Source organism: Osmerus mordax, chromosome 6 (assembly GCF_038355195.1).
Source record: "Osmerus mordax isolate fOsmMor3 chromosome 6, fOsmMor3.pri, whole genome shotgun sequence".
In the NCBI taxonomy this organism is placed as follows: domain Eukaryota; kingdom Metazoa; phylum Chordata; class Actinopteri; order Osmeriformes; family Osmeridae; genus Osmerus; species Osmerus mordax.
Genome location: NC_090055.1, coordinates 591,602 through 605,300, shown reverse-complemented (window position 1 = coordinate 605,300; position 13,699 = coordinate 591,602). Strand labels below are relative to the sequence as shown.

Below are 13,699 nucleotides of genomic sequence, written 5' to 3'. Positions count from 1 at the left end.
GCAGGAAGGTGCATACAATAAACATATACCTCAAATTTAAATATGTGGAGTATCTATACTAAGGGTACATAAACTAGCAGTACTAAGTGGGATTAGAATAGAATTAAATATACAATAAAATAAAATATAAGTTGCCGTAAATTACAATACAAAAATACAAATATTACAAAAAATCTCTTTTAACTGAGAATTCTGGAACTGGATTTCTTGCCTGTACTGCTGTTTTTCCGCCATTCTTGTGCCCACAGTCTAGCTCAGTTGTTTAAAATAGGCTACCTTGGCCTAGCATGATTGAAAACTACAGTAAGGCGCACTGAGTGCAGGGACACAGTGCAGGTAGGTAGGTAGACAGACAGACAGGTAGCCCGTCCAATCATTAGTCAGGGTACAGCCTAATGATTGGTTGTGTTTCTTACAGTCTTAGGACGCCCACAGATGTTGGATTTATGTCATATTACCGTTAAACTTTTATATGTATTTTTTTTGCTATCAAGATGGGACGTTTATTTAGGCAAAAATTACACAAAAAATGATTCTCAACAACATTGCCAACACCATCTTTAATTATTGTATATCGTATATTTTATTTTATTCTAATTCCACTTAGTACTGCTAGTTTATGTACCCTTAGTATAGATAGTCCACATATTTAAATTGTAGGTCCCTATATGTTTATTGTATGCACCTTCCTGCCAAAGCAAATTCCTTGTCTGTGTAAACTTTCATGGCGAATAAATCCCATTCTGATTCTGATTAAATTGAGTATTTTCTATTTCTATTCTGTTCTGTGATGTGCACTATTTATAAGAAATCACATAACCCACATTCCAGTGTATTTATAGTATAATTAAAGTGAATAGAATGGCTTAATAATCAGTGTTGGTAATGTTTATTATATCAAACAGGTGCATAGACGTTGTTCAAAATCAAAAGTGAAAGGAACTTTGACCCCTAGATGAGTTGCTACAAACTTAACCCTTAATAGGAGGAGAACATGATTACCATCCTCACAGCCCATATTTGCTGATAATCTCTTTAGCAAGTGCAACGTATGCTGACAAGGCGTCCTCCTTGGACGTCCCTGTGAATAACAAACACAAAGGAAGGGTCAGCAGTGCCGACTCAGCATTAAATCATAATACAAGTTCTAATGGCATCTCTGTGAGCTGTGCCAAGGAACAGGCTGTATAATATGCAACAATATCATCTTCTGTTGGGATGATGAATGCTGCTGTATTCACTGTAAGAAAGTTCCTGTCTTTTGTTACCTTGTCTTGAATTCCATGCCTCCCATTTGGCCTTTCCTTTCATGTCCAGCATGCCTGGTTTGTCTGGTGAAAAGAAACAGCAGGACAGATCAGAAGACAGGTGGGGCCAGAAAGGAATCTGACTTCAGTATCCATGGGTGGTTGTAGTTTATAATATTCTGAATGAAATGTTCATGGTTATGGGATTGACTATATGTACCAGTACATTCCTTAATCTGCAACATACTAAACTATCAGATAAATCTGAAGGACCCCTGAAGGTACCAGATGGAGACTGAGAAGTGTTTCATGTTTCTGTAGAAAACTCCTGGATCTAGAGTAAATACCAATGTTGATGTCTCCAACGATGATCTGCTTGTACAAGCCGTACATATCCAGCAGCTCTTGGTCAGTCGGTCTGGTCTTGACCTTCTTCACCTGTTCTGCTAGCTTCTCAAACTCAGCCTGCAGAGAGACCATTTGGGTGTTGAGTGATGGATCAATAGTTCAATCTGTTTACAGTGCGCAGGATTAAATTGTGTTTTTCAGATTAAATATTTTCATTATTCTCGATGCCAGTACCATTATTACAAAATGTATATAATACAGAGATGTGATGACCCAAAAATCACGCTTAAGATTGTGAAAAAGGAAGACAATGGAACTAATTTACAACTGAATGAAGACAGGTCAGAAGCCACTACAGCACAAGTGGGTGATTATGCAAGACTATGAATGCCTGATTGTGTTCACATGAATAATCTACTTGCACAATGAACGGATCTAGGGCAATGTATAATAACGTCAGACTTTCACCTGCAATAAAAAGCAAACATTTATAAACATGATGTAGAGGAAAGACAATTAATTTAGTTGATCTATAGGCTACACTAATAATGATGTCCTAAAAAAAACACCCGTAGAAATTGGTAAATTGGTGAACATAGTTCATAGGGCAAATGTCTGTTTTTATCTTAGCTGCCTCACTAATTAAAGCCACTAGCATGTAGGCTATTACATTGTCATAAGGCTCAGTATTATTCATAAATTAAAAGTTATATGTGCAATCGCTGCCTGTGCACAAATTGAGGATGTACTAAATATTACGAATTAATTACATATTGCCTGAAGTGCACCGAATAGTGCTTGAAAGTGTTATTTATTATAGCAAAAAGTGCGTTTAACCGCTTGGATTCCTTTCAGTGGAATAACAACCAAACAATAGGCCACACTTACATAGGCTACAGTCAAAAGGAAGAAGATTCAAGATAAGAGTGGCCATCACATTTGCAGCTTTGAGGTATTTTCGATTGTATTCGATTTCTAATAATGTGGTTATAATAACGGCGATCGAATTCCGCAGGCTATATACGGTGGACTAGAATGCATTTACAAGCAAGACACACTAATTTACAAAACGGAGGATGCTGTTCGAGTCAACATTACCTGAAGTGACATATTACCCGGTCTAGCTGGAAGTGAATCTGCGCGTTCTTGCCTGGCTGGTAGGAGCTGTGTCAGCAGCTGTACAACGGGGACTGTAGAATGAAGTTATCTGCAGAGGGCTGAGAGAAATGTGATTGGCTACTACTTTAGAGCAGCGCCACTCCCATGTCATGTTGAAAATATTTTTTCAACCTTTCAAAACCACTTTTGAAACTTTTCACAAAATATCTTTTTCAATCGTTGAAATATTTTTAATATGGATTCGAAACTTTTTGTGGAAATATATTTTGGGAAATCAATGATGCTGAAAATATTTCATAAAATATATTTTCGAAAAACTTAAAGGGCTAAAGGGTATCGCAATAAACAGAATAAACAGAATCAAAACATCATTGATGAGTACTGGACTCTATACTCTATACGCTATACTCTACTGTACTCTATTGTAGGCTACTCTGCTCTGCTTTACTCAACTCTGATTTAGGCTTCTCTGTTCTCCTCTCCTCTCCCCTCTCTCCTGTCTCTCCTCTCCCCTCTCTCCTGTCTCTCCTCTCCTCCCCCCCCTCCTCTCCTCTCTCCTCCCCTCCTCTCTCCTCCCCTCCTCTCTCCTCCCCCTCCTCTCCTCTCTCCTCTCTCTCCTCTCCGCTGTCCTCTCTCCTCTCCCCTCTCTTCAACTGTGTGTGAACAGTTTCGAAAAGTTGAACGACCCCCCCCCCCCCCCCCCCCCATCCTGGGAAAAATATGATTTGTTCCCCCCAAGTAAATCACTGTAAACATAACTATATAATTTCAATAATAGTAATAATACGCAATGAAAGCAAGTTGCTGATTATGGACACAATGGAGCTTTTCAAAAGATTGCGAACCCCACCCCCCAGCCCTCAGCTGTGGCATCTGACAGAATATGTTTGTGTCCTTGGTGGCTGATGTCCAGTAAGTAGTTGTAACAAAGGATTGGTTTGACAATTTATTTCTACCACTCAATACAATACAACATTCATAACTGTCACAATTTTCAATGCATTGGTCACTATGTTAGCTAGCCAGCTAAGTAACATCAACCTGCTGTTTGAATTAGAGTCAGACATTAGAAATGCGAACATTAAAAATGCGATACACAATGTTTGTTGTCTATAACTATTTTGTGCTGAAAGGCAGCTTACTATTTATTTACTATTTATAATTTCTCTGGCAACCGTATTATAAAAGCAATAAGGTACGAGAGGCAGTACTTTATCGCCAATAAAGTACGTGTTCAAGGGTGTTGTTAGCCGGGAAACCCTGGAACACGTATTATTAAATAGCACCTATTCCATTTATGTGGCGTTGTCAAAAGATGGAAACTTTGCTATAGTTAGTTTAATCCAAGATCAGCACGTATAGTTGTAGTTCTTCGAAATCCATTTGGCATGGTTAGCGATACACTATATTCTACCATTGTCATAATTATCTTAAATAGTCTGGTTGCAAAAGCTACATCTTCTTTATGGCAGACATCCCAACCTGCAGAGACTCATTTCCGGGAGGTGGCTTCTCCCCCATAGACATAATAAAGAAGAATCTTTATCTTTATTATGTCTATGTTCTCTCCCCCCCCCCCCCCCTCCCTCCCGGAACTTCCGGGAGACTTGGGATGTCTGTTATGGACTTTGAAACATCTGTGTGCCGATCTGGAGTAAACTGGCGATAGCAAAGATTATAGCAAATACCACACAAACGGAATTGGGGCTCGCTAGGTCTGCAAATTCAGCTATTCTGGGAAGTCAGCCAATATAAAACCAAAACATAAATTATATTAAAATGACAAAAGGTTGCAGTTTACGTTGTGTAAATGGTGAACTCATACTGCTGTCAATCCTTGTCAATGCAACTAGTTTCACCATTCCTAGCTGACTGGCTAGCTATCTGGTAGATAGCTACCATTCTAGAAGAACGATAATGAATGAAAATGTCTTCTAATTGTCCCCCCCAAAGTTGATAGCAGATTTTCGTCACTGCGAAAAACCTTTCAACTACCAGATGATATTACTAAAATACATTGCACGATCATTGCTCAATTGCTGTTGAGCAATGATGTACATTTTTCAGGATGATCTGTTCTAACTAACCAGTTGTGTGACGCCTGCCTGAATTGAAATGCACAGTTTCGGAGTTGCTGAATGTGGCCGCAGTATATGGCCCGTAGTACACCGCGGAGCTGCGCCGGAACCTATGTTTAATACATAAAACATGGCCGCGCCCTGTGTGCAGTGAGTAGGAGCTATTCCAGCCCGAGATTCAGACATAGTGCCGCAGGTAAATTAAAATGTATTCTTAATTAAATGATACTAATCCGTGTAACATTTGTTTGCGTTTGAGAACTGTAAGTAGGCTGCTATTGATAACCGTTTGTCTCTATCCCTGCCCATCTCAACTCGTGGGTTTCAGCGCAGCTGGCAAACCGTAGTTGCTCGCTAGACGAAGTTAACTGACTAGCTAATTACTACAACAGACACCTTGACCTGGTGCTGTTGCAAGAGCATTGCTGCTGATATTAATTCATCTTTCAGTAAGGCTCTTTTATTTGAGAGCCTAAGATGAGAGAAATTGCTATGTATCCAGTTTCTGTTATCTCCAAAATATGGCAGCGCTGTTTTCAAGAGCGTTGCTCTGTGTTAGGCTACCTTATCGGACCTACTCATTGTTTATTCCAGATAACAATGGCCACTCCAGGAAAAATTTCGAAAAAGGGGCGCAAAAAGCTACTTCAGGCAAAGACCTCCCTCAGCATCCCCTACAGCCTATCATGGAGCCCCCTTCCTCAGAACAGCATGCACTACATCCTGAACACACTGACGGACAAACTGAAAGCTGTGGGCCTGGAGAAGAGGGAAGCCAAGGGGCCCCGCCGGTGGAAGAAGGGAGACGAGGCATCTCAGCCACGGACTGAGGAGACGGGTCCTCCAGAGAAGTCCAGCTGTGGTTGGACAGACAAGGCAGCCAGAAGGCAGCTGGCCGTGGGCATCAATGAAGTTACCAAGGCCCTGGAGAGGAATGAACTCCGGCTGGTGCTTGTGTGCAAATCGGCACAGCCAGCTCACATGACCAGCCACCTGGTGGCGCTGAGCAGCACCAGACAGGTGCCGGCCTGCCAGGTTCCCCGGCTGAGCGACAGTGTTGCCCGGCCGCTGGGGTTGAAGAGCATTCTGGCGCTGGGGTTCAGGCGTGGGAACGAGCTTGAGGATGAACTGTTTTCTGATACAGTTGACGCCATTATACCCAGAGTTCCCCCACACAATGTTGCCTGGTTACCAGATACGTTGCCGAGTGACGCAACTGAATGGCCGATAGAGAAGGGGGACACAGGGAAGGGGGTGAAACGGAAGGTTGAGGATGAGAGCAGGGAGGTGGGTGCAGGTCCGGAGGGGCAGGACAGGGGTGAGGTGAAAGGGCTGGAACACAAGCCTGAGGATGGGACTCCAGAGCAGATAGAATCTGCAGCCTTGGTTCTACAGCCTCTCAAAGTTAAAAAGATTGTTCCCAATCCATCCAAAATAAGAAAACAAAAGCGAAAGAGACTTGTATAACCTGATTTTGTAAAGATTAGGGGGGGGGGCACTTTAAACACACCAGGAATGTGATCCTTGGCACACATTAAAATTGACAGATTCAAACTTGCACCTTTTTAAAGTCATGAGTTTATTCAATCAATCAAATATCCATGCTGGTATAACTGACGTGTTTGTAACAGAGTGTTTGGATGAAGTCTAAACAGTGCTGGTTCTGCAGTTCTACTACCGCCTGGAATGGACTTCAATAAAAATATTGTTCTTCAATTAGAGAAAGCTGCATGTTTTTTTTTTCTTCAAAACTACACATTTTGATATTGTTAAAAACAACTTCTCTTCAATAAGGCAAGTGCTTGGAGGAGCTCTCACCATAGTAGAGGGTTAGGGTTACCGCCAGCCCTCATGGCATCGCCACTGTATCAAAACAGCCTCATGCTCAAATTCATACAAGCAGCGTAATACAAACATGACAGAACTTACATCCCTAAGGTGCCCCTGTGGTAACTACATCTGTCAGCTTGTGAAACTGCAGGGCTCAATGCTCATCAACTCAGCAGTGTTGATGGTTGCAGTCTCCCAGAGGAACAGACTCATGGAGCTGCAGTCTCCCAGAGGAACAGACTCATGGAGCTGCAGTCTCCCAGAGGAACAGACTCATGGAGCTGCAGTGGCTGTTTGCCCTGCCTCGCACCAGGATTCTACTGCCAAGTTTACAAAGGAAGTGATTGAAACGACAAGTATGGTAAAATGGGAATGTAAATAGCTGGGACAGTTGTGTAGCTGAGCCCAGACATGACCTGTCACTTTCACAAAGCCGCACATCAACACGTAAAGCAAGCCCTGCCCATGACTACTGGGTCAGGGACAAAGAAAAAGGTTTTCCAACATAAACTAGAATTGTTTTCAAGACCTGTCTAACCCTAACCCTTGACATGGATGACCCAGACCTGTCTAACCCTAACCCTTGACATGGATGACCCAGACCTGTCTAACCCTAACCCTTGACATGGATGACCCAGACCTGTCTAACCCTAACCCTTGACATGGATGACCCAGACCTGTCTAACCCTAACCCTTGACATGGATGACCCAGACCTGTCTAACCCTAACCCTTGACATGGATGACCCAGTCACGCTTCAAGATGCCGAGTCCTCCTAAGAGGGACAGCAGCTGTGGCAGAATCCTCTGTGTGTGTGATGGTCTTACACAGCATCCTCACGCTCCATGTTACACAAGGAGCTGCCCAAGACTATCCAAGTCTGATACTGCACGCTGAATTCAGTATTTAGGGTTTTACAAATACTGAAAGACAGAACAGGAATTGTGTCAAACAACAAGTAACATAGAGCACAATTCTAAATATCAGAATTGTGTGAAAAAAGGGGGGGCTATTCTCACGTTTGCTGGTAGCCACAAACACACAACAAAAAAAGTTTTGTTTTGTTTTTAACACAATTGCATCCTGCCTCATATTTGTCAAGACACAGTATCATTTGAAAACCTAAACATCAGAACATAAAGAATACACTCAATAAAAATGCACCTGGTATTAAAGGAGCCGTTTGCTCGATTAAGAACTCAAGAATTGTGCTTCAATAATGCAATACATTCTTTCTAAAAAAACAAACATTAAAACCGCGTCTTCCAAACTGTTCGTAGGAACAGTAAACAACATCTAAACTAGTTAGAAAGAAAATGCTTTGGATCTGTTCTGTCAACCCTCTGGCCCTTTACTACAGGAATACATATTATCTGGCATTACATGTACAGGTGACTACATTTTTGCTTTCTCAAACTGACAAAAACCATGTGATTCTTTTGGGATGCAAGTCTGTTCTTCCTTGTTGCGTGCGTGTGTGCACATGGCTGTGTGTAAGTTGATGTATGTGTACATGCTTACTTACATATTCTGTAAGTGTGAATGTTTTTTTGTGTGTGTGTTTAAGTACTGTCCGAGTGTGTGTTTTAAGTACTGTATGGGTGTGTGTGTGTGTGTTTTTAGTACTGTATGTGTGTGTGTGTGTGTGTGTGTGTTTTTAGTAGTGTATGGTCTGAGTATCTCAGGCAGAGCATAATTTCACATTCAAGATATTGATGAAGAGTTATCATTTGCTTATGAGAGAATGGTTTCCATGACGCCAACATAAGCTTGGAGAGCTTCTCCAATAGACAGGCTTTCCATCACTGCTCTGTAGTCGTCCTGTGGAGAACAGGACTAACTGTGTCCTGGTTGGGGAAAAGTCTGATGTCGGAACTGATGATGGACCTGCAGATCAGTGTGAAGCAGCCCACACCAGCCTTGTTACTGTAGTACCAGGCCGACCTGACATGGAGACAAAGAGCATTAGTGATAAGAGAGTCAACTGAACACAACACAGAAGACAGGTGGAGGGTTCTGATTCTGACATGATCCTATGAACCCATCCGTGCAGTCTTTCCTTCCCAGAAATGTGAGGTATTCCAGCGGTGAGATGGACACACCTTCTCAGGGTCCATGGGAGGGCATCTCCAGTTGTAGAGGTAATACTGCAGGTTCCCGTCTCCGATGCCAAACTTGAGCTTCTCCAGGAAAACCTTGTTCTCCATCAGGTCCAGAGCGTTGAACACATCAAAGCCTTTCTGTGGAAAACACACAATCACTCTCTTTATATAGATTTTATGACAATTATAGAAAGTTCTTTCTAGAACAATCATAAGACATTTGATCCACTGTTATTTTAACTATAAATAATAATTTACAATAATTGGATGCTTTCACTGCTGTAGCAGCCACATGTCTTAACTCATGTTGGTGTCTGTGTAGTGTGGTGCCACTGTTCCTGACTGTGTGTGTGTCTGGGGCTGTTCCTCACTGTGTGTGTGTGTCTGGAGCTGTTCCTCACTGTGTGTGTGTGTGTGTCTGGGGCTGTTCCTGACTGTGTGTGTGTCTGGGGCTGTTCCTCACTGTGTGTGTGTGTCTGGAGCTGTTCCTCACTGTGTGTGTGTGTCTGGAGCTGTTCCTCACTGTGTGTGTGTGTGTGTGTGTGTCTGGGGCTGTTCCTGACTGTGTGTGTGTGTGTTGGGGGCTGTTCCTGACTGTGTGTGTGTGTTGGGGGCTGTTCCTGACTGTATGTGTGTGTGTGTGTTGGGGGCTGTTCCTGACTGAGTGTGTGTGTGTGTGTTGGGGCTGTACCAGTTTGGCCAGTATCAGTGCGTCGTTCATCAGCTCCAGCAGAGGAGTGCGTGTGTGGACAGTGTAGAAGGAGTACGCAGCCTTCAGGCTCCTGTGGAGCGGGTGGTGCATCACCGTGGAGGGCAGGGTGTAGAAGCTGGTGAAGTCAGTCAACACACCACCAGCACCCTGATGGAGACGGAGGGAGAGAAAGAGACAAAAGAAAGAAGGAATTAATACCAGATGTATGTAAGTGTGTATTCCTTCTGCAGATAGACACAGATGTATACCTCCACCACAAACGTGTCTATGATGTTGTCCTGAGGCAGGAACCAGTGAGCCACTTCCTCCTCTCCCATAGAGGGCGCCAGCTGGAAACGCCTCAGGTGTTTCTGAAGCAGCTCTGTGAGCTGGCTGACATCCCGCCTCTCCATCGGACGGAGCCCTGGGGTCTTTGTGCTCTGTGTGGGCGGAGAGGAGGCGCTTAACAAGGAGGAAGAGGAGGAGCTTAACAAGGAGGAAGGGGAGGGGCTTAACAAGGAGGAAGGGGAGAAGCTTAATAAGGAGGTGGAGGATCTCCGAGCAACATACAGTTAAGTGATTGAACGATATCAAGACTTGTGTGAAGGAGTGTTCAGTGTGTCTGCTTACATCTGGTAGTCTGTAGAGTTTCATGGTTCGCTGTAGGGTCATGTTTCTGCTCAGGTGGGAGAACTTGACCTCCACTAGCTTCCTGGGGTTCAGAGACCGATGCCAGTACCTAAAAACACAAACACAGCCCACGCCGACATCAGAAAAAGACAAAGACATTGTAGACAACTGAAGTCCCCCTTGAGAAAAGGCTCTACTGTATTGAACAGTGCGAGTACCTGCATGTGGACACGGGCTTGGGCAGGACCACTCCTGCTGTGTAGACCGCCTGGAAGATCCCCTCCAGGTTCACCCTCCGTGTGATCTCTCTGATCAGGACTGGAGCCACGCGCTTCGAACGCAGCTTCTTGTGGACGCACAGGAAGTTGATCTCTACCATCCTCTTTAACCTGGGAGGGTCGGGGGAGACAGGAAGTGGACAGGATGATGAATGACTTACGGGAGATAAGTATTTGAGTCAATGTTGTTCAGGAAATAATGTTTATCTGAATACGTGTACAGTAACCATGGCTGTATAAGGATGATAATGGTGGTGGTGTGTAAGTGTGATGCACTCACATGTCATAGATGTGGATGTCAGCAGGAGCAGCACTGATGAAGCCCACCAGCTTCTTGTTAGAGGACACTCTCACTCCACAGTGCCACTGAGGTAGCCAGCCAGGGGGACGCAGCGCCCTGTGGGACACACACAGGTGAGACACACACAGGTGAGACACACACAGGTGAGACACACACAGGCGAGACACACACAGGTGAGACACACACAGACGAGACACACACAGACGAGACACACACAGACGAGACACACACAGACGAGACACACACAGGTGAGACACACACAGGCGAGACACACACAGGCGAGACACACACAGGCGAGACACACACAGGCGAGACACACACAGGTGAGACACACACAGGTGAGACACACACAGGCGAGACACACACAGGCGAGACACACACAGGTGAGACACACACAGGCGAGACACACACAGGTGAGACACACGCAGGTGAGATACACGCAGGCGAGACACACACAGGTGAGACACACACAGGTGAGACACACACAGGCGAGACACACACAGGCGAGACACACACAGGTGAGACACACACAGGCGAGACACACACAGGCGGGACACACACAGGTGAGACACACACAGGCGAGACACACACAGGTGAGACACACACAGGCGAGACACACACAGGTGGGACACACACAGGTGGGACACACACAGGTGAGACACACACAGGTGAGACACACACAAGTGAGACACACACAGGTGAGACACACACAGGTGAGACACACAGGTGAGACACACACAGGTGGGACACACACAGGTGGGACAGGTCTTAGAGAAGACTGCAGGCAGCCAGACTACGCATCAGACCTATGGTCCTGTACTTTGTACATGAATGGTTAAGGTAAGGGGATTCTGACCATTTGAGGAAGTTGGGCGAGTAGTCAAATCTGAACATGTTGTCATCGTCCTCCACGTAGTTTTCATTCAACAGCGTGTACAACTCCTTCAGCTGAGAGAGAGACATAAGCAGAGATGGTCAAAAAGTGAACGAGAGAGTTAACTATAAGGTGTCTGTTTGCATGTAGACTGTGTATAAATGCATAGGGAGCCACAGAGAGTGAACACAGACCACATCTGCACTGCTGAGGTCCAGAGTGTCCCACATGAAGCCCTGTGGGAGGGAGTACGGCTCCTGCCTCATGTGCTCCTTGTCTGCTTCAATGGGCCCATGGCTGGTCACCACCTCATCTGCAAGAACACATTCCAGCCAGTCACAACCAGGCAGCCCCAATCAGCCAGTCACAACCAGGCAGCCCCAATCAGGCAGTCACAACCAGGCAGCCCCAATCAGCCAGTCACAACCAGGCAGCCCCAATCAGGCAGTCACAACCAGGCAGCCCCAATCAGCCAGTCACAACCAGGCAGCCCAAATCAGCCAGTCACAACCAGGCAGCCCCAATCAGGCAGTCACAACCAGGCAGCCCCAATCAGGCAGTCACAACCAGGCAGCCCCAATCAGGCAGTCACAACCAGGCAGCCCAAATCAGCCAGTCACAACCAGGCAGCCCCAATCAGCCAGTCACAACCAAGGAGTCTCCAGCAGGCAGCAGTAGAGAGTCCTATTGACAGGGGAGTTAGTTCCAGCACTATAAGTCCTGTCTCCTGCTTGAAGAGCTAAAGCATGTCAGAAAATACGCCCTGCATGTTCCTGTGTTGGCGTAGAGGCGCCGTGTGTGTGACTCATCCATGACATGTACCCCCATCACTGTCCCCTCGCTTGGTCCAACCTACTGAGTTTGGGTACAGGCTGTGTGTCCCAAAACTGGTACTTGTGTTTGGATGCCTCGTCGATGCTCTTGGCTGGACCCTGGCATGACAGCAGCTCCATGGCCCTCTGAATGTCTTGGAGCTTCTGCATGGGGAGACCGGGGTTCTACAGAAGGGGAAACAGGGGCACAATTTACACACTGGTGTCTGGGCTCCACTGGAGTACAGATCCTCCACAGAGGTTTGTGCTCAGTCAGCATCACCTTCATCTCCTGAGAGTCGGAGGCAGAGTCAGACTTTGCTCCTCCTGAACTTGGCTTCTCTTTCTTCCTCTTCTGTTTCTTCTTTTTCTTTTTAGCTCCCAAATCTCCTCCTGGACTCCTACACAAACACACAATACGCATTTACTTGTAACTATTCGTTAACTATTCAGATGCTGTTAGCTTAGATGCTAAATTCACCTCCTCCCTATAATAAACCTGTTCACCTACACCACGTGATTGATTCTGGTACTGCGCTTGATGTAAAATAGACTACCACCTGACAATGAAAGCTGCATCGCGGGCTGTCATGTGGAAAACCATGGCAGTATAGTCTGACGAGATTTTGCCTAACATTACCTAGCCTCAATACACTTCCATGGCTGTAGTAGCGGTAGCCGCCAAACGTGACGTGTGTTAGCCTTCTGATGATGATGATGGCCCGCAATGTTGTGGCTAAGCCGGCTAGCAGCACAAGCAGGTCGACCTGCGTCCAGGCGCACACATCCACACAAGACAAGAATGAGAGCCTTCTTCTCTGCATTTACGCCACCACGATAAACCACTAGGCCAGCAACAAAGCTGCAACTTGCACAAATTGCAAGTTCACTAATGGTGCACCGCAAGTAGGTGGATGATAAAGAACACCTCTGGCTGACAACAGTAACCATCATCACACAATCGCTTAACTAACATTAACGTCACGCTAGCCAGTGTTGCTAAGAAAGAAATGTCAGGTAATTTCCAGTTTGCCGTGGCTTTACCAAAAACAACATTCATGCCTTGCAGTATACCGACACGTTAGCCAGCGTTAGCTAGTGGCGAACTAGCTTGCTAGGTAACTGTGTAGCTCTGTTTTGAGCGCTAGCTTAGCTGGTGCTAGGCTGGGCTAACGTAACGGCACCCCTCCATCCCCGACAGACAGAGCACAACGGATCTGGAAATGTGCTGCCCAGGACGGCTGCTTTGTTGTGTTGTGTTGGAGGAGCAATCCTCACCCTTGCATGTGTTCATTCTCCTCTTCGTTGTCCCCGTCGATACCGCAGGTGTCCTGGTCATCCAGCTCCAAGCTCTGCTGGCTGGCTGCAGATTCGCTGTCCTCCGCCATCA

The 13,699-nt window shown here is 45.5% G+C and overlaps 3 protein-coding genes across 4 annotated transcripts; 1 reads left to right on the top strand and 2 right to left on the bottom strand.

Moving 5' to 3' along the window:
- Positions 1 to 866: 866 nt before the first annotated feature.
- acbd7 (acyl-CoA binding domain containing 7) lies at positions 867 to 4,107 on the bottom strand. Of its 2 annotated transcripts, XM_067238163.1 has the most exons (5): positions 3,982 to 4,107; positions 2,694 to 2,812; positions 1,595 to 1,712; positions 1,269 to 1,331; positions 867 to 1,081 (listed from the first exon to the last, which is right to left on the bottom strand). In XM_067238163.1, exons 2-5 carry the CDS (start codon positions 2,703 to 2,705, stop codon positions 1,008 to 1,010), a joined length of 267 nt encoding a protein of 88 aa, XP_067094264.1. In that variant the 5' UTR covers positions 2,706 to 2,812; positions 3,982 to 4,107; the 3' UTR covers positions 867 to 1,007. The 2 variants fall into 2 exon arrangements, with proteins under 2 accessions (XP_067094264.1, XP_067094263.1); XM_067238162.1 differs by lacking the exons at positions 2,694 to 2,812; positions 3,982 to 4,107 and having other exon boundaries at positions 1,595 to 1,727.
- An 815-nt stretch (positions 4,108 to 4,922) lies between these two features.
- On the top strand, positions 4,923 to 6,349 carry rpp38 (ribonuclease P/MRP 38 subunit). The gene is made up of 2 exons (XM_067237624.1): positions 4,923 to 4,988; positions 5,387 to 6,349. The coding sequence occupies exon 2, from the start codon at positions 5,393 to 5,395 to the stop codon at positions 6,257 to 6,259; it is 867 nt and encodes a 288-aa protein (XP_067093725.1). The 5' UTR covers positions 4,923 to 4,988; positions 5,387 to 5,392; the 3' UTR covers positions 6,260 to 6,349.
- Positions 6,350 to 7,644: 1,295 nt separating this feature from the next.
- nmt2 (N-myristoyltransferase 2) lies at positions 7,645 to 13,697 on the bottom strand. The gene is made up of 12 exons (XM_067237623.1): positions 13,588 to 13,697; positions 12,593 to 12,710; positions 12,354 to 12,495; positions 11,692 to 11,810; positions 11,480 to 11,571; positions 10,603 to 10,719; positions 10,263 to 10,433; positions 10,045 to 10,153; positions 9,684 to 9,854; positions 9,415 to 9,582; positions 8,724 to 8,861; positions 7,645 to 8,565 (listed from the first exon to the last, which is right to left on the bottom strand). The coding sequence occupies exons 1-12, from the start codon at positions 13,695 to 13,697 to the stop codon at positions 8,545 to 8,547; spliced, it is 1,476 nt and encodes a 491-aa protein (XP_067093724.1). The 3' UTR covers positions 7,645 to 8,544.
- Positions 13,698 to 13,699: the final 2 nt, after the last annotated feature.